Source organism: Dermochelys coriacea, chromosome 2 (assembly GCF_009764565.3).
Source record: "Dermochelys coriacea isolate rDerCor1 chromosome 2, rDerCor1.pri.v4, whole genome shotgun sequence".
Lineage (NCBI taxonomy): Eukaryota > Metazoa > Chordata > Testudines > Dermochelyidae > Dermochelys > Dermochelys coriacea.
In genome coordinates, this window is record NC_050069.1 from 70,433,763 (window position 1) to 70,455,988 (window position 22,226).

At 41.6% G+C, this 22,226-nt stretch overlaps 1 protein-coding gene across 1 annotated transcript in view; it reads right to left on the reverse strand.

Moving 5' to 3' along the window:
- The window catches only part of RP1 (RP1 axonemal microtubule associated), a 264,400-nt gene that overhangs the window by 141,240 nt on the left and 100,934 nt on the right, over positions 1 to 22,226 (reverse strand). Inside the window, exon 25 of the mRNA XM_043507860.1 lies at positions 5,893 to 6,118. Within this exon, the coding sequence (XP_043363795.1) occupies positions 5,893 to 6,118 (226 nt within the window). The remainder of the gene's footprint in view (positions 1 to 5,892; positions 6,119 to 22,226) is intronic.

The following is a 22,226-nucleotide window of genomic DNA, read 5'->3' on the forward strand; positions in this document are numbered from 1 at the left end:
TGCAAACTCAAACCCTAGAGGTCAACATTATTTGTCAGTTTTGCCCACTGTATATATTTAAAAGTGTTGCAGCCAGTTTTGTTTGAAAGACTAAATTGATGTTGACATCTTAACATGTTTGGGAAGATGGAAGAGGCATATCTGATAGTATTAAAATGAAAGAAGAAGAAACTAAAAGTCACAGCTCTTTAACTGTTTGTCTTTTCTCTCCACATACTATACTATTTCAAACTCAACACTGTTCAGAGTAACTCTATTATCAGAGTTTTAAAATGGTCACCCTCACTAGTTTAGACTCCTAGCTAATAGCAGATGAATTTAAGATGAAGTATAACTTACATTTTGTTCACTCAGTCTGCATATGAGATAAGTTTTTTTCAACATTTACAGTTGTGTGATCATAATGACACAAATTGCCCAAATTATTTTCAGATCAGGTAGCTGCTATTAGTTCACATAGCTGCTATTTCACGTGAAATTTTCAGCAGGCCCTCAACGACTGTTCCCCAAAAGCTTTAATTTCCCCACTATCTAGCAAGTGATAAATGCAAACATTATGGCATGGAGACATTTCAGTCATGACTCCTCTTCCACTTCTTCATAATTTCCTCTCGTATTTTATTTCCTTGATTTGAACTGATACTGTAAAACATACCAGGCAAATATTGTATGCAAAAATTATGCTGAGAGTTTAAGTATTGGAGGTTTAGGCCCCAATGCACTACTCATATGCATAAAGTGATTAATGCATAAATGTTTGCAAGATCAGGGCCATAGACTGATATTAAAGTTGCCCACTAACTGTAGCTGTGGCCACAATACTCACTGTAACCAGTGATGAGCTGCCAAAATCTTAACAACCGGTTCCCTCCTCACCCTACGAGGGGGTCGTGTACTGCCCCCAACCCTCCGGAACGCCTGCTCCATCCAACCCCCCCATGTTCCTTGATGATCCCCGGGACTCCTGCCCATCCACCCCCCTCCCCTGTTCCCTGACTGCCCCCAGAACTGGGCAGGAAGGTCTTGTGAGGCACCGTAGTGGGTGCCCATCGTGCCCCACCTCTAAGAGCCAGAGGGACCTGCCGGGGGGGCGAGGTGGGGAGTCCCAGCAGTGCTTACCTGGGGCGGCTCCCAGGAAGCATCCAGCAGGTCCCTCTGGCTCCTAGAGGCAGGGTAGCGTAGCTGCGGATGGAACTGGGGGAGTGGCCGCTCCCCCCACTGATCACATCAAAAGTGGCGCCTTAGGCACGACTCCCTGGGTGCTCCAGGGCTGGAGCACCCATGGGGAAAATTTGGCGGGTGCAGAGCCCCCACCGGCAGCTCCCCGCCCCGCGCCCAGCCCACCTCCGCTCCGCCTCTGCCTCCTCCCCTGAACGCGCCACCCCGCTCTGCTTCTCCACCCCCCCCCCCAATCAGCTGTTCGAGTGGGAAGCCGGGGAAGGCTGAGAAGCAGGCGGCGGCTTCGCACTCAGGCCCAGGGAGGCGGAGGTGAGCTGGGGCAGGGAGCGGTTCCCCGGCACGCCCCCTGGGTTACCTGCTGTGGCGCGGGTGGCCCTCGTCGTGCCCCCCCCCCCCAAGCTCACCTCCGCTCTGCCTCCCTGGGCCTGAGCATGAAGCTGCCACCTGCTTCTCAGCCCTCCCAGGCTTCCCGCGCGAACAGCTGATTCAAGGAAAACCTGGCGGGGGGGGGGGGGGGGGGCAGAGAAGCGGAGTGGGGCGGTGCGTTCAGGGGAGGAGGCGGAGTGGAGATGAGGTGAGCTGGGGCTGGGCGAGGAGCTGCCAGTGGGTGCTCTGCACCCACCCAATTTTCCCCGTCAGTGCTCCAACCCCGGAGCACCCACGGTGGTGGCGAACCGGCTCCCGCTCACCACTGACTGTAACCATTATGTTTACAATCTCTTTCATGACAGCACCATCACTGCTGGCAGGACTTCTAGAAATGACGCTAAAGCAGTAAAGAACCAACATTTCTAACACTGTAATACAATGGTGTCAAAAGATGCTAGAAAATCAAATATATTGCATTTCTCAAGGGGTTTGAGAATATAGGAATTCCCATAGTGCCTCAAACAAAAAGTGCTCTATGCAGTCAGGTATCCTGTGTCCGATAGTAGTCACAGTCAGATGCTTCAATTGAATGCAAAAAACCCAAACATACCTCCATAGTACACATACGTATGCAATGTGAGAGACAATTTCTTACCGATCTTAGCTATTGATCACCTTGTGCCCTGACACATGTTGATTGATACGCATGGTAATTTTATCTTAACTTATGTAAGGGAAAATGCTAATCTTCATACCATAAAGGAAACCTTTCAATCAGGAAAAAGTGCAGGTATTAATTTACTTACTGTAGGTCAATGGATGCCTGCCTCAGATTGAATTTTTCCATAGATACTTGGAACATCTCTAGTGGTAAGATAGTGATAAACATTGGATAGTAATAACATTGGACTTTTAATACTTTTGGTCACCTTTTGTACCATCTTATGATGGATGTGGTCCACTGACAACACTAGGACCACATAAAGTCAGCCATTTTTGACCTGGTGCTGTAACAGACTGGAGATATTATTAGGAGACTATTCGAATGCTGTTCTCTGTAGCTGCTCATAAATTTCTCAAAACAATTTTTCCCCACGATTTCCCTCAGTCCAAAAGTGATTTTTTTTAAAGTTTGAGCCAAATTAGTTCAACCATTTTTGATGTATTCAAGCATGGACAAAACAGATTTTTCCCCTTTATGTTCACATTGCACAGTTTGCGGCTACATAATTTGAAAACAAATAAAAACATCGACATTTCTTGTATAGCTCTTTCAGATCAAAAGCTTAAGCCATGTTTGAAAACAGTTCTGCAGTTTTAAAGTCATGAGTATTTAAAATAAAATTGTGAGCACTTACAGAATTTTTTTTATCTTCTAGTTTATTTTCTCCCCCCCCCCTTTTTTTTTTTTGCATGACAAAATTCTGGCCACATTTGTCAGTCTTAAGCAACCATCACTTTAATAACAATTGAACAGATTTTCTTTGAGTTTGTTTAGTGTGACCAGATGCCCAATATTAGGGGCTTTTCTCTTATATGGCAACTATTACTCCCACTCCCCCGTCCTGATTTTTCATGCTTGCTATCTGGTCACCCTAGTCACAACAGGATCAAACCAAGTCAAGTCTGAAGAACGCTGATTCAGTAGGTGTAAAATGATGAACACTGGAAGTCAGCAAGGCTGTCCTGAACTGCAAGGAAGGAATTCCACGTGTAATGGGAGTGACATGAAAGAAGGCATGATGAGGAGATAGGAGAAGGAGATAAGAAGAGGCACTCAGATGTGAGGGCTAGTAGGTTGGGAAGTAGGGGAAAAATAAAACCTGAAGTGTAGAGGCAAAGACAGAGTTATGCAGATACTTGAAGGGTGAGAATTTGACATGGAAAATGAAGGGAAGCCAGTGAAGGCTAAACAGGGATGAAAACATCACTCTGAGCAGGAAGATTATTTTAGTGCCAGCATTTTGAACTGACTGACCTCATGTAAGGAGACAAGCAGGAGGAAAAGTTGTCAAAGTCAGAAACAGAAGGAGATGAAGGAAGAGATTTTAGAAATGATTGAAGGAAGAACGGAAGAACTGACAGTAATTGGTAGCAGTCTGGATTTGAGGGAATGGATTGGGCAGGTAGAAGGTGGCAAGGAAAAGAGGAATCAAAATCAACTCCAAGGTTTCAAGTCTGTGTTGGGAGGATAATGGAGTTTTGAACGGAGAAAGCAGGGAGAGGACACCATTTAGAGGGGAAAGATGCATAATAAAGATCAGTGGCAAAGAACAGCAATAAAAAATGCAATGAGTTTAGATAATAAAAGTACTTTCCATTTGGTTTAATGTTTTTGGCAAATTATTATTATTTTTTAATTAAATGAATTTAGTGCTGGTGAAAGGTACCAGATTGATTTGAAAGGACTGAAGACAAATTATAAAATCGCAACAGGTTGTTGTAAGGCAATATGCCGCACATTATTTGTTTTGTTGGATAAATTACTTGAGATGTGGTTTGTCCAGTACTTGTAAGCAATTACCCTTGTAAATTGGAAATGCAAATGGCTAGAGTTTCATTTTCTGATTATGGAGATATAGAAAATCCTTGGGCAGCCCTGCTGAGTTTATATTGATGTTCAATTTAAATGAACCCCAAATCAATAGTTAATTTGTAGCTATAAACTTAAAAAATATGAAATTTCTAAAACCCATATAATAAATATTTTTTACTTGCTGCATATATTTTAACAAAGATGGTGTCCCCGTAAAGACAACAATAGCAATAGTGTACCACCACTTTTAACAGGGCTGTACTAATGCCCTGTTTTGAGCATATTCTCAACAATATTCACAGTAGACATGATTCTCCACTACCTTGCACCTTGTGTAGCCATTTACAACTGGCCAAAGTGAGTGTACATATCAGAATGGCAGTATTTTACACTTCCTTGGCACAGTTGTAAATGACTGCCCAGGAGAGAATCGGGTCCTGAGAGTCAAATTCATGCCTGACGCAACGATGCATCCGATGAAGTGAGCTGTAGCTCACGAAAGCTTATGCTCTAATAAATTTGTTAGTCTCTAAGGTGCCACAAGTACTCCTTTTCTTTTTGCGAACTCCACTAAAGTCAGGCATTCATTTTTTTTTGCATCAATATGTGGCATTTATGTCACTAGGGGTTCCCAAGAGTGACACTGTGGTTCATGGAATACTGTTTCCAGATGATATGGGCCTCAGTTCCACCTGCTCAATCCTAATTTATGTAACACCTTAATTAGTGAGGGTGTTATTTAAATTGCATACTATTCTGGGAAATGGGGAAAGGGGCAAGGGGATGAGGGGGAATGAGTTTGCATCTCTGTCCTTCCCTACATTTAGATGGCCTGTGCAGTGTAGTAGATCAAAACAGATGATCTAATCATTCTTTCTGGCCTTATAATCTATGAAAAAAATTTCTCAGTTCCAATCTAGATTGCTTTTGGGGAAAATGGATTACTTCCTAAAACTATTAGTTTGTTTACATCTGTTGGAATTAGTTGATTGTCACTGACTAAGTGTGGGATGACCCTTCTGTACATTGAGCCACTAATTCCTTGCATTCCTACTACCTCATCTCAAATGCAATTTGCCTGAACTATAACACACATAAAGTCTAGTTCAGGGGCCTATGATGCCAGATCATAGCTGAACCATCATCCTGTTAATGTCAAGGGAATTCTATAAAGAAGTGATAAATTAAATGATTTTTCCAGCTCCCTGTGCCACTATAAAAGCCCAGAAAATTGTTTCTTTGTTCTTTTTAATTGTTGTATGTGTTTTTCTGCTCTACTTATAAAGATTCGTGGTGTCATCAGAAATGTGGATAACCTCTGATGTCCTTCAAAAGATCCATTCTAAAGTTATACATTGCAATTTTAAAGAGAGCAGCTCAAAACTGGTTTGAGCAACAAATACTCATTGGCCCAGATCCTGGGCTGCAGCTAGAAAGTATTTTGTGCAACTTAGGAGTGGGTGACATCAACCATATTTCAAGCTATTTTGGTGTTTCCTGCTCCTCAGTCAATGTGTGCCTTTTGGTTGCTTTACGTAGCACCTGTTGCCAGTGTTAGGGGGGCAGTTGCAGCAGCCAAGCACCACAGGAGCATAGGGATAAACTGACCACATCCCCTGGCCGCTGGGAGAGAAGGGGTTTTGTCAGAACCATCACATTGGCTCTGTGTTGGGAGGGATTGTCTTGTGGCTAGTTACACTGGCTTTCAGGCAGCTTTGCACTGGGAGGGATAGGTATGAACAGCTCACAAAGCAGAATATGGCCCTTCAGGTTTAATAAATATTTGTTATAATGTAGGCAGCACATACCTGACAAAAGCTCCTTTTCAGACATTCCAATTGCTACTTCTGTCCAGGTGTCTCCATCATCCTGATCTTCAGAGAGCCAGCAGTCTACCGCCAGACAAATCTCCCGGTCAGAGGTAGGGGCCATTCTTTCAAGTCTCACCTCCTCAATGTACCAGCTAGGATCATTTCCACTGTTGTCATGACCAATGCGGATTTTATACAGTTGCCCAAGACCTTTGAGATTAATCTGTAACAGCAAAAACAGCAGAGTCTTTTATAACATTTCCTTGTATTAGTTAATCTTGTATTGATAACTATGCTTATAAATTGAACACACAATTAATATGTGGCCATGGGTTTGTGCCTCTTGGAAAATGAGCCCTTACTCCATACTGAATGAGACTGTGAGAGTTGTAAAACATGTCAACCAGTATCTGTGACAATCATGGTCCAGACACCCCAAGGGGAGAACAGGGGGTCTGAACCTCAAAGAGTAAGAAAGACCTTGATTGTCATGGTACCTAACTGCACAAGTAAATTAATTGACTGCAGTGGTCTATGATATTTTCAGAATGAATAAGGGGATTGGACAATCTGGTCCATTTTTTAGATCTCCAGAAACGATCTCTTTTTGTAGCTGAGGATTCAAAGTTTCTTTTTCAAAATAAAACTATAAAAATATTTAAATAAAAAGGCATTTTCCTATCACTGCTGCATCAGCAGGTACATTTTACAAGGCACTTTATTGGCAGGGCATTTTTAACTATTTCTACAACTCATCAGTCTTCAGTGGACCCTTTTATCTTAATCTTTTATTTTTATGTGCGTTGGTGTCAGGGGTTAGCTGTTTCTGCGAGTGCTGACAACCACAATGTAGCAAATTTAAACAGTAAAACACAACCATTATGCCTCACAGAATACTGCAATATTGAAATAAGAGCCACTTTGTCTGGAGCTGCAGGAGAAGTTTGCTGAGCAATGCACAAGGCAGCAACCTAAACATAAAAAGCAGGGTTAAGCACTTTATAGTCTCTTATCTTCCATGATGGCTTTGACAGCTGTTGATATGGAGAAAAATCACAGAGAACAGTCTGACAGAAAAACACTTGGTTTTCTTTCCCTGTCATACCAAACTCATAGTGTTCAGCATAAAGGCTGGTTAGGGCAAACCAGTTAAGATAAACATGATCCTATTAGTCAGCATCACTAAAAATGATGAGGGCTACATTTTATCTTAAAGGCACAGCCAGCACTACAGAGGACTGTGTGATGGTCCTACCCCAGCACTCCTAGAAGCATTATTCATTAGGCAGACATAATGCCTTCCAGGAGCACAATGGGGATGGTTGCCACTTCACCATCTCTTCACAGGATGCAGGTTCCTCCCTACATGGGGCCAGCTCAGAGGATCTGGGCGGAATAGGGTCATGTCCCTTTCACTCTCCCTCTTGAGAGCTTTGCACTGACAGTGACACTAAGCTGGCAGCCTGGTGCTTCCTGGGCACAAGGACTACAGTTGTGCCTGGACACAGTTCTGGGTTCACGGATGGGGTAAAGATTCCTGACTCCTCTTCCACCTCTCTTGTATTACAGAGCCAAGCCAGGCACAATTAAAGTCACGTATGGCTTCTAGGACATTCTGACATGTGCAGCGATGGCATTATGTATGACACTAAATCTATACATATGGCTGAAGTTAGCAGTGTGCCCACATTAGCATCATATGTTTAACCAAAGATGTTACCTGCAGCAGAGAGCTATGGCATTTGAAAGTGGGTGGCCAAAACTGACAGAGATATGGGATATGGTGCTGATACTGAGAGCCAGTGGATAGCAGCAGGCAAAGATCACACAATCGGCATGAAGGAAGTGCAGGATATAAAGTGAGCTGGGTCTAACAAGGTTGCAAACCTGTCATCCAGCCTCTAAACTTTAGACTCCTAAAGTGAGGGAGTATTATAAACATATTTAACAAAGTGTCTGAGCTCTGACATTTTGTTGTGAAGTATGTAAATTGCATTTTTAGTCAGAGACAGACCTAGCACTTTTTTGAGACCATTTTAAGCCGTGGGCAATGCCTGTTATCTGTGGTGCAATATTGTTAGAGGGAATAAAACAGTTTCAATCCTACAGCTCCCATACCAGGCTTGAACTCTGGTTCATCTCCTGCATCAAGCTCTGAGGCAGGTGCAAGTTCCATCTCTAAACATGATACTCCCATGACTTTCATTCTTCTCACTGGAGGTGCCTCTGGAGTTGGAGACACTGATACAAACCACTAAACAGCCCATCACTGATATTTTTTTTAAACAACTGAAGCAGCGAACTGACTGTGAACCAATTGGAACTGTTATTGAGAAAGTATGCAATAGCTATTATTGCTATCTTTGTGTAGCGCCACAGAAGAATGAAGCCATGCCTTTGTCACTGATGTTTAACTTTATCTGTAGTGCTATTAATATCCCAGAATCAACGTTAAATTGAGTGTTTTGTTCAAAGGCAAGGTTGATGTGGGAGACAGAGTTCCAAACTGGACCACTGTGGGAAGCTGTATATTGTGATTCCATTTGGGCACACCAATAGCACAATGGGGTAGGGAGGACTGGGGAGAATGGGTGGGGACAGCGCAGGAAAACTGACCAAGGGAAAGAAAAAGGGCCAGTGTGAAACAGAGACTAATAAGGGAGCAGGAGAATGATGGGGCCTTCATCTTGATGGGGGAAGTGGACTCTTCCCCATTACTGGGTAAGCATCTGAACAGTCAGACAGACAAGATGAAAAGGTGGTTCAAGGCAAATGAAAGTTGGGAAGAGCTCTATGCAGAAAGGAGAGCCCAGGGCTGTCAAAAGCACGAGGTGAAGATCCTGGAAGTGACTGTTTCAGTCTGATTCCACTAAAGTTCTGTTTAGCTACTCAAATTAATGTTTCTGCTTATATGTGCTGGAAGTAGGGGTGCTCGGGGTGCTATCACACCCCCAGGCTTGAAGTGATTTCCATGATATACAGGGTTTACAGTTTTGTTCAATTGCTCTCAGTAATTATAAAAATTGTTCCAGAACTCCTTTTTCTGTGCTTTTATAGTGCTTGCAGAACTCCTTGACATTCAGAGTGAAACATAAGGGGGCACAACTTCACTGAAGTCAAATTGCATCCACGCATGCCAACTGTGAATTTGACCTTTGGAGTTAAAAAGCAAACAAATGCATTTGACTTGACAAAACAGCAGAGAACATCTCTATCCCATCTATTCAGAAAGGACTGGAGTGGAGGTGTTGGAATTTTTGCATGCAGGACCTAATAAACATGCACAGAATATATCTAAAATCAAGTTTTTAAAATTGAAAGGTTTGTAAAAGAGTAAAATTCATGTAAAATACAGAGCATAGTTACTTTAAAAAATGTGCTTAATATTCTTTCCACATTCAATGAGTGGATTATTATAGTGGATTCTTGTGCCAAGAAATTCATGTTCATTTTTTTCTGGAAACTAAGGCAGGAATGCTAATGACAGACAAAAAATCAGGTTACGTATGATGTTCTGAAAGGACATACAGAAACTTTACAAGTTTAGTCCATCTGTTGTTGTAGTTTGGGGAGGGTCTCAGGGAGCAGAAAGGCTGGGTCTTGTGGTTAAAGCACAAGACTGGGAGCTAGACACCCAGGATACTATTCCTAGTTCTGTTCCAGACTTTCTGAGCAAGAATTCATAGACCATCATGACTTGGTTTCCCAACCAAGCAGGCTAATAATACTTACCAACCTCACACGGATACTGTGACACTTCCTTCATGCACTTTGAGATTCTCAGGGGAAAGGCACAGTGTAAGGTATTCTTATCTGTTAATATTAAGTATGCAGTTTGTTTGAATTTCATTGGGGCCAAGTCTGATTCTCACATAGTTTGAATGACAGAATAGGAATAATGGATGGTTGCTCTCCCATTTGACTTCTGCAAAGCAGGTGTTATTGCTCAGGGATAATGTGACATCATATACAGGTTTCTAGTCTCCCTCTGACACGTCCATAGAACCCTTGTTGACACCCGTGGCCTGGCATTTGGTGATTTAGGAAGTAGGGTTGGCAAAATGACTGAGCTATAAGAACTCTTCACCCAAAAGCAGAACCAAATCATTATAGAGGTTCAAAGGCCACTTGGTTAAACAGTACTAAAAATGTGATGGCAAGCCCTCTCTTTCTGTGAAACCTCCAGTCTGGATTCTAGTAGAGTTTGCATTTGGATCTAGAGCAAAATTTCCCCACCATTTAGTAACTACGGATTTTTGTTTGTATGTATGTATGTATCTGGAATTTTGGTGTGGCCCATAATAGCCAAGTATGGATCTGAATCAAGATCTAAACTTTCACAAAGATCAAGGGTTCTCAGATCTGGGGTTAGAGGTTCCAATTTCTGGGCTAAATATTCTGAAACAATCAGATCCTCCAAACTTTGTAGGAATTGTCTATCAGTAGTTACCATAACAGGTGCCGTGGAATCTCCCCTCATAGAGTAGTGTCAAAGCATCTAAGTCTTTATCTACAGCTCATGTATTTATTTCAATTTTGAAACATTTTTAAGCATAGACTGCCAATTGTGTGAATTTGTGCCAAACTGGGTGATGAATGCTGAAGGTGATAGGAAGTTTAACCTTATGCAGTCACTGCTCTTGCAAAACATACTGTCAGCACTTACCAACCTTAAAAACATCGCTGTCAGTGCAATGACAATAGAAATCCATTCTCTCTATAATATTTTTCTTCAGTGTTACATGTAATAAGTGCATTTTCTCATCCATCAGAGTCAACATTCTTTACATTTTAACAATATTTTTAATACAACTATGTACTATGCATGGAAATGATGGACAGTACCTCTGCACAGCTCCAAATGGCCAAATTTTCAAATATAAGTGCCTCATTTGCATCTACAATATAATACACATGCTAATGGATATATGCAAATACATACATACATAATACATAGTCTGCATACATAATTCACTTATATTCCATACAAATGCACATTTCTCTTGTTAGTGACTTGTATTACTCTTGGACCAAATTCTGTTCCCACTGAAGTCAATGGAAGCTTTGCCATTGGCTCAGTGTGAGCAGCTTTGGCCCTATATTTTTGATAGTGAAACTTACTGAGATTGCTTATACCTGAAAACTTGATCCTAAACCTTACCCGAGACCTTACTTTATAAATAAAGGTTAACTTATCGTAAAAGGCTGCAAGGACGTTATTTATCATATACTATACCTTTTATGTTTTAAAAAGATCTACGTGGTTACTAGTACACAAGTAGTATTCTCACTGAAGTCACTTGGACCTGTTCTCATGTAGCTGAGGGCAGAACTGATTCCATAACATTTAAGCAACTGAAAGCGAAATTAACTAACTCTCATTTCAACAGGAACTTGTTCAGTAGCAAGGTACTTCAATATAAGGATGGATAGACAGTGCACATGAAGATTACTTTTGAATAGGAGAGCCATGTTCAGCCTCTCAGATCTGGTGGGGAAAAGGATAAGACTACAGAAAGTACTCTGTAATTAAATACAGGCGTTTTGCAAAGAGTTAGCACAGGACAACATTCAGATGAGTCAACACTTCAGGACCAATTCATCCTTTGTATAATGCCCCTGAAGTCCCAGTGCCTAACACAACTAATAGAGTCTATGCTCGACAGGCAGCTGATGAATTTCCCATAAGGCTGCATCATCAACAGAATGGCAGAGAAGTCATATGTAATGGCTGGATTCCCAAAAGTAATAGAAATCATTGACTGTGCTAATTTACCTTCTGCAGATAATGAAGAAATCTATGGGACTAGAAAACATTTCCACATTGTGAGCATGCAGCTGGTATGCAATGCCAGAAATATTATAACTACTGTACCGGCAGAGTACCAGGTTCCAGCCCTGATACTTGAATTTTCCACGTCTGAACTCAGCCAGATTCTTGAATTGTGGCTAATGAACTTGGCATAGATACACATTAATCTTAGAATTAGGACATGTTGCTGGTACTCCCAGAGAGACTCAGAGGTCTCTGAGCAGAAGGTAATATGGGGAATGGGCTGAATCATCATATAGGGATCAATTTGTAAAATTTTCCATGTTCATATAAATCTTGTTCCTAAAATTAGGTCAGATAACAGATACTTAGAATAACTGTCACCATATTGCAGCAGCACATTTAAGCGTGGTCTGGTTTCCTCTTGCTGCCCTCCCATCCTCTATCCAGCCTTTCATTAATCCAAGAGAACTCCCATTCACTTGCTCCCTGTATAGGCTATCAGTATCCAGATCTCTATCCACCAGAAATGCACAGACACTATTTGTTATCCAACAAACTAGAAAGAGTGTCTCTCTAGTACCCACTACACATTGGCTATGGCAATGGCAGGCATTTTGATTCCTCCAAGTACAGCCAATAGAAGAAAGTTGTCTTAAGAATGACACTATTGGGATTACTGTTTTGATTTTAAACTATGATGAGTCATGCTGATATTGAAGGGGGTAGCTAGGGAATTAGTTTGGTATCCAATAATATGATATAGGTCATTGGGCAGATGCTCCGCCCCAACACACCAGTTAGGGGGATGTTGCCCCTTAAGGCTAGTGTTTGGGAATTCTGGGAAGTAGACTTCCCCAAGTGGGCCTGGCAGTCTTCAGATGAAATGGGTTCACTGGAAGGAGTGTATCACCAGGAAGGGGACTAAAGGACCATGAGGTGACTCTGAAAGAAATAGATGGAGGTCAATATGTGGGAATAGCAGGATTGGGGCTCTCCACAGTGGCTAAGCAGGTGGCCTGTGAACATTGTCTGAGAGGACCTTACCTGAAAGAGCAGTTAAGATAGGCTGTAGAGAAGCCTAGAAGGGGTCAGGTCAGGTCAGATAACACACACAACTCTACCTATTCTTTCAGCACATACGACCATGCCATGACCATCAACGTAGCCCAATGCTTGAACAAGATCATCTTGTGGCTCAAGAGCAGCTGGTTGAAGCTGAACTTGAGAAAGATAGAGGTGATGTTGATGGGCAGAGAAATATATGTTGCACCTTGGCTGCAAACTCTTCAATCACCTTTGGTTGAAAGCACACTCACTCACACACACACTTGGTCAATTCAGTCCATAATTTAGGAATACTCCTGGATTCTTCACTGATACTAAGCTCTCACATAGCAGCATCTGCAAGTAATGCTCTCTATCATCTCCAGTTCGCTTGGAGACTCCATCCCATCCTGGCCTCAGTTATACATGCCTTTGTCACCTCCCATCTTGACTACAGCAATGCAATATATCTGGACATGAAGCCATCAGCCCTTAGGAAACTCCAGCTACCACAGAACACTGCCGTGTGTCTCCTCAGCAACAAAGGCTATCACAAGTACATCAAAACTGTCTTCCACACTGCGATGGAATGCTAAACTGTAATATAACAGTGTAAGATACCTTACCTGAGCTGGTTAACAGCCATGCCTGTAAGTGCATTAAAGTATCTCAAAGACAACACATCTCTTGAATCTCTCTCCATGATGGAAGATCTGAAGCCAGTCCAAATCTGGTAAAGTAGCCTGACCTGCTAGTAATAGCCCTGCAACCTACCATGCACAAGGAGTGCATGACATGGTGTCAGAAGTAAAGGTAGCCTAACTAGTGCCAGAGGAAAACAGAAACAGAAGGGGACAGCAACAAAGCTTGCAAACCAAAGAAAAGAAAAAAGCAACAAAGGTTATAGAATCAATCTCATCAATGTGCCCCTCTTCAATGCTCCAGAGACCCTCACTTTGACAGACCTTCAGAATGGACAGACTGGAAGCAGCATTTTGCATGTCTGTTGAACTCCATGAGGAAACTGGAGAAATACTGGTATTGTATTTAATTTTCATGCTATGGGGAAGAGGTAGAGCATATTTTTAAATCCTTTGCCTTTACTGACGACAATTGCAAAGGTGACTGTGGAGGAGTTCTGGCGATGTTTGATACATACGTCATACGTCAGAGAAATGTGGTTTATGAAAGGGCATGTTTTCACAGAGAATTCAAGAACCAGGGGAATCTGTTGAAGCTTTTATAAGAACTGTGATTTTGGGACTATAAAACTTGAAAATATGAGAGATAGACTGGTTATTGGGTTTACAGACAAAAGTCTTTCAAAGCAGCTAAAATTAAAGACAGGTTTAACCTAACACACAGCTACCCAGATAACAAAGGAGACTGAGCTACTGAAGCAGCAAAAGAAAAGGCCAGAACAACTTGAAAAACCTGAAAAAACAGAACCTAGCTTAGAAGCAGTAAACAGACATAGCATGATTGCTAAAAGTAATTATAATAAAACCCCTGAGACATTGAGGGACAAGTCCCAGGCTAACAGCAAAACCTTTCAGACTAAATACACAAGAAGTGGGAAAATTCATCATTCAAGAGATGAGCGTTGAGCCAAAGGTGCAAGAAGTAGTAAGTGCACAATATATAGACATTTTGTAGCTATTTGCTGCACTAAAGCAGTCAGGGTACTACTGACTACTGCAGATAATCAAGAACCATTGTTTCTGGGATTTATCACATGGGATGACAGAGAGCCTGCCTGGAGAGTTAAACTGAATATTCATGTAAAGTCTATTGACTTTAAAATTGACTCAGGAGCTGACAGACATATCAGAACTGACATATAATCACCTTCAACCCCTTCCAGAGCTGAAGTTACCTGACACAGTCCCAACTATCCCCGGAAGTATTCTAAACTGTATGGGCCAGTTCACTGAAGAAACTAATTATAAATACAAAACTTTTGCATTCAGAGTGTATGTGATCAAAGGATCAAAAACCAACAACATTCTCAGCCACAGAGTAGTAGCCATGATTGGCCTAGTGAGAATAATGGAAGAAATCAAATGGAATATTTGGTGACATTGGACTTTTTAAAGGAGATCCAGTACAAATAACCTTAACAGGCAATAGAACTTGCAGGATTCCTATCTCTTTGCTTCATAACGTGGACGCTGAGTTAAAGAGAAAGGAACAGATTATGCCAATTATTGTCATAATTGAGAAAATGTCTGAGCCAGCAACATGGTACTGGTTATAATGAAAAATGGAAAAATACAAATCTGTATGAATCTTAAAAGACCTAATGATACAGCTGAGAAAGAAAAATATATCCTCCCAACACTGGATAAATTCCTTCCCAAAATGAAAGGAGCTACAGTATACGCCACGTTGGATGCCTTGAGAGCGTTCTGATACCAAAGAGAGTGCTAAATTGACTACATTTAACACACCCTTTGGAAGATTTTGCTTTCAAAGATTACCTTTTGGGAATACCAATGCACCTGAAATTTTCCAAAGAAAGATGGGAGAACTGTTAATGAACACAAATGGAGTTTAGTTTTCAGAGACAATATTTTGATATATGGGTCATTGATGGAAGAACACACCAAAACTCTCTACAAAGTTCTAAGCATAATCAGTTAGTCCAGACTAAAGCTAAACAAGGAAATGTGCATCAAGTTTTTGGGACAGGCAAAATTTTTGGACCAACCGGTCAGTGTGGTGGATGGGCATCACCAAGGACATAAAGAATAAAGTATCTGCAGGACAACATAGGCAATAAACAAAGATGGAATCAGTCCTCACCCTGAAAAAATAAAAGCAATTTGAGAATTGACTGCAGCAAACAAATCCACCAAAACTGAGACACGTACTGCAGATGGTAAATTACTTTGGTTGATATCTACAAGATCTTTCTACAGTCACAAAACCACTCAGAGAAGTGTTAGAGTCCAACACATCTTGGCTAGGGAGCCAAATCAAGAAATTGCCTTCAAAAAAGATAAGAGTAATTATCTCAGTGGCTCCAGTTCTCAAGTACTATGATGTGAACAAACCCACAATGGTCTATGTGGATGTAAGCAGCTATGGCCAATTGGTATATTGGATCTGAGTGGAAGCCTGTTGCATTTTGCTCTCACACACTCACAGAAGCAGAAAAATTATATGCACAGATTGAAAAGGAGTGCCTGGCAAGAACATGGGCATATGAGATCTTGTACAGATACAGTGTAGACTGGATTCATTACACAGGTAACAGGCCATAAATCATTTGTAACCCTAATCAATGGAAAAGACCCCGAGCAAGCACTGGTGAGAAGCCAATATCTTTTGATGAGGTTAATGAGATTTAACCCAACTGCTAAATATGTTCCTGGAAAAAATTTAATAGTAGCAGAAACTCTATCATGGAGCTCAGCATCACACTCAACTACCCGTGAGCTCCCAAATGATGTAGCTTATATGGATGCTGTGGAGGCATACAGACCAGTGTCCGAAAAGAGACTACACCAGCTACAACAAGTTATCCCCACAGAAATGCAACTTTTAAAAGTTCTCATTTACATTAGGGCCAGCTGGTCCAAGTATCTAGAGGACACTAAGGAAGTGATAAGAGATTACTTTGTGGTATGTGGACAATGATATGAGTCAAATGGACTCATAACTACAGGCAACTGCATCATTATTCCGAACACAGTGAGAGGAGAATCCTAAACCTCCATTCCTGAAGGACTCCCAGGACTAATTAAATGCAATGAATGGGCCACCCGGTCAGTGTGCTGGATGGGCATCACCAAGGACATAAAGAATAAAGTATCTGCAGGAGAACACTGCAGAACTAACAGACCAACACAACACAAAGAACCTTTGATAGCAACACCTTTACCAGACAGACATTGGAAGAAACTAGCTGCAGATTTATGTGAATTCAGAGGACATCATTACCCGGTCATTGTGGGCTATTTTTCCAGGTATGCAGATTCCACAATGGAATTTAAGTCATTCCAAACAAAATATGATTTTGATCATATTACTAGCAGTCCACATTATTCACAAACGAACAGAGAGGATGAGAGAGCTGTACAGACAGCCAAGGAACTCCTACAGCAGGAAGATTCATTCCTTGCTCTTCCGAGCTACACATCAGCATGGATAGTGGCTAGTGGATATAGTCCAGCATAAATCCTGATAGGAAGACAACTCAGAATTACCGCTCCAACTTTGGAAATGTAGCTGTCTCCAAAGCAGCCAGACATGAAGAGAGTAGCCAAATCAAATAAAAAAGGCAAAAAAAAAAAAGCTTATGAACACTTTTATAACAGCCATCAGTCAGTTAGAGAACTGCCAGATCTAGAGCCTGGTGACTATGTTTGTGTCAAACTGGATGAAGAAAAAGGAGAACCCAGCTGTTGTAAAGAAAAAGAATTCATTGCCCATATCATGTGATCAAGACCAACAGTGGAGAGTTCAATAGAAAGCATTGACATCTACAGTTTATTCCTCAGAAAGAACAATCAACAGAGCAAACTCTACGGATGTAGGATGGAGAACAAGACGATGATGACTCAAAGGTTCCAAACTGACCAGAGATAATTGTTGCAGCTATCAGACAGAAAGATGACCAAGTTATGTGTTTGGGTTATATAATTAGAAAACTAGTATGATTTAGAGATAGATTAATAGATTCATAGATACTAAGGTCAGAAGGGACCATTCTGATCATCTAGTCCGACCTCCTGCACAGCACAGGCCACAGAATCTCACCCACCCACTCCTATGAAAAACCTCGCCTATGTCTGAGCTATTGAAGTCCTTAAATCATGGTTTAAAGACTTCAAGGAGCAGAGAAGCCTCCCTCAAGTCAACCATGCCCCATGGTACAGAGGAAGGCGAAAAACCTCTAGGGCCTCTCCAATCTGCCCTGCAGGAAAATTCCTTCCCGACCCCAAATATGGCTTTCAGCTAAACCCTGAGCATACGGGCAAGATTCACCAGCCAGATACTACAGAAAATTCTTTCCTAGGTAACTCAGATCCCATCCATCTAATATCCCATCTCAGGGGATTAGGCCTATTTACCCTGAATATTTAAAGATCAATTACTTACCAAAATCCCATTATCCCATCATACCATCTCCTCCATAAACTTATCAAGTAGAATCTTAAAACCAGATAGATCTTTTGCCCCCACTGCTTCCCTTGGAAGGCTATTCCAAAACTTCACTCCTCTGATGGATACTTAGACTGATACAGATTGAAATTTAAAGATCATATGATAGTATAAAATTTGCAAATTATATGAATGAAAAACTTAAAGGTTGAGATAAAAAGTATCTGTATTATAATGTTCAGACAGTAGGTGGCACCATGTGTAACATACCATACCTGAGCTGGTAACAGTCATAGCTGAAAGTGCGTTAAAGCAGTGGTTTTCAATCTGTGGTCTGCGGACCCCTGTCTAAGACTATGTCTAAGACATAGTCCACAGACTATGTCTAAGATTTCCAAATAGGTCTGCATCTCCATTTGAAATTTTTTAGTGGTCTACAAATGAAAAAGTTGAAAACCAGTCCATTAAAGTATATTAAAGACAACATCTCTTGTATCTCTCTACATGAAGGAAGCTCTGTAGCTAGCCCAAATCTGGCACAGAGGTCTGACCTGTTAGGAGCAGCTCTGTAACCTACTGAGTATAAGGACTACATGGCACAATCTCCATATGGACTTCCTGTAGACTATCCAGTCAAGTTGAAGGTCTTGGTCTTCGTCCTCCAGGTGCTCAGTGGCCTAGGCCAAGCATATCTAAATCGCCACCTAAAGATCTGGGATGAAGCAACAACTCCACTCCTCAGGCACAATGGAACTTTCCACCACAAAGATGAAGTTTGTCTGAGCAGGAGACAGAAAAAAAATGATCCAGGAAACTACAGGCCCGTGAGTTTGACCTCAGTTGTATGCAAGGCCCTGGAACAAATTTTGAAAGATAAAGTAGTTGAGGACAAAGAGGTAAATGGTAATTGGGATAAAATACAACATGGTTTTACAAAAGTTAGATCATGCCAGATCGTGATCTCCTTCTTTGAGAAGATAACTGATTTTTTTAGACAAAGGAAATGCAGTAAATCTAATCTATTTGGATTTCAGTAAGGCAGTTGAGTTCAGGTCCACATGGGAAATTATTAGTTAAATTAGAGAAGATGGGGATCAATATGAGAATTGAAAGGTGGATAAGGAGATGATTAAAGGGGAGACTACAATGGGTCATACTGAAAGGTGAACTGTCAGGCTGGAGGGAGGTTACCAGTGAACTTCCTCTGGGATTGGTTTTGGGACAAATATTATTTTAATATTTTTATTAATGACCTTGGCATAAAAAGTGGGAGTGTGCTAATAAAATTTGTGGATGACACAAATTTAGGAGCTAGTGCCAATATGGAGGAGGACCAGAATATCATATAAGAAGATCTGGATGACCTTGAAAACTGGAGTAATAGAAATGTGATGCAATGTAATAGTGCAAGGTTATGCACTTAGTGACTAACAAGAATTTTTGCTATATGCTGGGGACTTATCAGTGGAAATGACAGAGGAGGAGAAAGACCTGGGTGTATTGGTTGATCACAGGATGGACTATGATCCACCAATGTGATGTAGCCGTGAAAAAGGCTAATGTAGTCCTAAGATGCATGAGGCAAAGTATTTCCAATAGATAGGGAAGCGTTAGTACAATTATACAAGGCGCCAATGAGACCCCATCTGGAATACTGTGTGCAATTCTGGTCTCCCACGTTTAAGATAGATTAATTCAAACTGGAACAGGTGCAGAGAAGGGCAACTAGGATGAGGGAATGGAATGGAAAACCTAACTTATGAGAGGAGAGACAAAGAGCTTGACTTGTTTAGCTAACCAAAAGAAGGCAGAGGGGAGATATGATTGCTCTTTAGAAATACATCAGAGGGATAAATACCAGGAAAGTAGAGGAGTTATTAAAGTTAAGCACCAATGTGGACACAAGAACAAATGCATATATACTGGCCACCAACAAGTTTAGGATTGAAATTAAATGAAGGTTTCTAACCACCAGAGGAGTGAAGTTCTGGAACAGCTTTACAAGGAGAGCAGTGGGGGCAAAAAACTGGTTTCAAGACTGAGCTTGATAAGTTTATGGAGGGGATGGTATGATGTGACTGCCTACAACGGTATGTAGCTGATCTGCAACTGCTAGCAGCAATACCTCCAAAGGCTGGTGATGGGACACTAGATGGGGAGGGCTCCAAGTTATTACAGAGAATTCTTTCCCAGGTGTCTGGCTGGTAGGTCTTGCCCATATGCTCAGGGTTTAACTGATCATCATATTTGGCATCAGGAAGGAATTTTCCCCCAGGTCAGACTGGCAGAGACTTTGGGGTTGGTTGTTTTTTTTTTTTTTTTTTGCCTTCCTCTGCAGCATAAGGCATGGGTCACTTGCAGATTTAAACTAGTGTAAATGGCAAATTCTCTGTAACTTGAAGTCTTTAAATCATGATTTGATGACTTCAGTAACTCAGCCAGAGGTTATGTATCTATTACAGCAGTGGGTGGGTGAAGATCCATGGCCTGCAATGTGCAGGAGGTCAGACTAGATGATCACAATGTTCCCTTCTGCCTATGAGCTTTCTCAGGTGCTGGTCCAAGACTGTTGAATGAACTCCCATGAGAACTAAGGCCCCTCAAAAAACCTCACCACCTTCCATTCGAGGTACAAGGTACACTCCTTCAATCTTGCCTTCTCTAATATAAAACAGAGCAGCATTCACATTTAAAGAAACAATCCTACCAAACCAAAACACTGCACATGCAATTCTTTCCCAGGAAGAGAATGAAAGAGAGAACAAACCACACATGACAGATGTTAGTAATGTCACTTAACACACTACTGTAAGGCACTCAGATACTACAGTGACAGAGAGGTATAAGAATAGAATAGAATAGAATAGAATAGAATAGAATAGAAAGCCAGCTAGGAAAAAGTGATACAAAAGCTGAAGACAACTATTGCATCCTTTGGGTCTCTGGGCTGGCAGCCAGAGGACAGGGAAGGCCTTGGTTCCCCTTCAAGGCCACCTGAAACTCTGCATAGATGGGAAAAGGACTGACCAGGCCTTGAAAAGGGGATCACAGAGTCAGGCAGCCTGGAGAGGATTGGAAAAGAACTGTCGGGGGATGGGGAGGGCCTGAAACAACCACTGAGCCTGGGGAAAGAGCTGTGATCCAGCAAGAGGCAGGAAGAAGATTGTTTAGTTGTCACAGAGGTCTGGCTGAGGAGCGAAACTTGAAATCAAGCATTTGCAAGAGAAGGCTGAAACCCCAGTCAGGGAACTATTCTACAGGAGAAACTGAAGCATGACAGTGTTTCATGCTGGAGGTTGACCTATATTCAATCACCTCATGTATTGAGGATAAATTAATTTTTCTTTTTCCCCAGAGACCTCATAGGAGAGGTTTAGATGAGGTCTTTTTAATGCTGTTCTCTCTGTGGGTCTGATTCTTGGAACTGATTAAACTATGCTTGGTTCAGGACTCAACTCATTTAAAACTAAATCAAGATGTTGAGAGCAAAATTAATCAAGCAACCAAAGGACATGAAAAGAAGAAATTCTTTAATTGCCTATACACCAGTGTTAGGAGCCAGGGTAACAAACAAGAAGAAATAGAATTGCTCATTTATAAGCACAAATTCGATCTAGTTGGTATTATGGAACCCGGGGGAATGATTTGCATAACTGGAATGTTAAAATCAGTGGTTACATCTATTATTCCCCTCTACTCGGCACTGGTGAGGCCACAGCTGCAGTATTGCATCCAGTTTTGGTCCCCTCACTACAGAAGGGATGTGGACAAATTGGAGAGAGTTCAGCAGAGGGCAAAGAAAATGATTAGGAGGCTGGGGCTGATGACTTATGAGGAGAGGCTGAAGGAACTGGGGTTATTTTAGTCTACAGAAGAGAAGAGTGAGGGGAGATTTGATAGCAGCCTTCAACTACCTGAAGTGGGATTGCAAAGAGGATGGAGCCCGGCTGTTCTCAGTGGTGGCAGATTAGTGAACAAAGAGTAATGATCTCAAGTTGCAGTTGGGGAGGTCTAGGTTGGATATTAGGAAACACTATTTCACTAGGAGGGTGGTGAAACACTGGAATGCGTTACCTAGGGAGATGCTGGAATCTCGATCCTTAGCGGTTTTTAAGGCCCGGCTTGACAAACCCCTGGATGGGATGATTTACTGGGTGTTGGTCCTGCATTGAGCAGGGGATTGGACTAGATGATCTCCTGAGGTCTCTTCCAACCCTAATATTCTATGATTCTACTATTTTATTTAGGAAAGACTGAGCAGGCAAAAGGGGATGAGGAGTGGCACTCCATGTCAAAAATGGCATTATTTATTTCCAAGTGACTGAAACTTGGAAGATTATCTTGAATGCTGACAGATCAATGTCCTAACAAATAAAGCACAAGTTGGGATGTAAGCAAATGG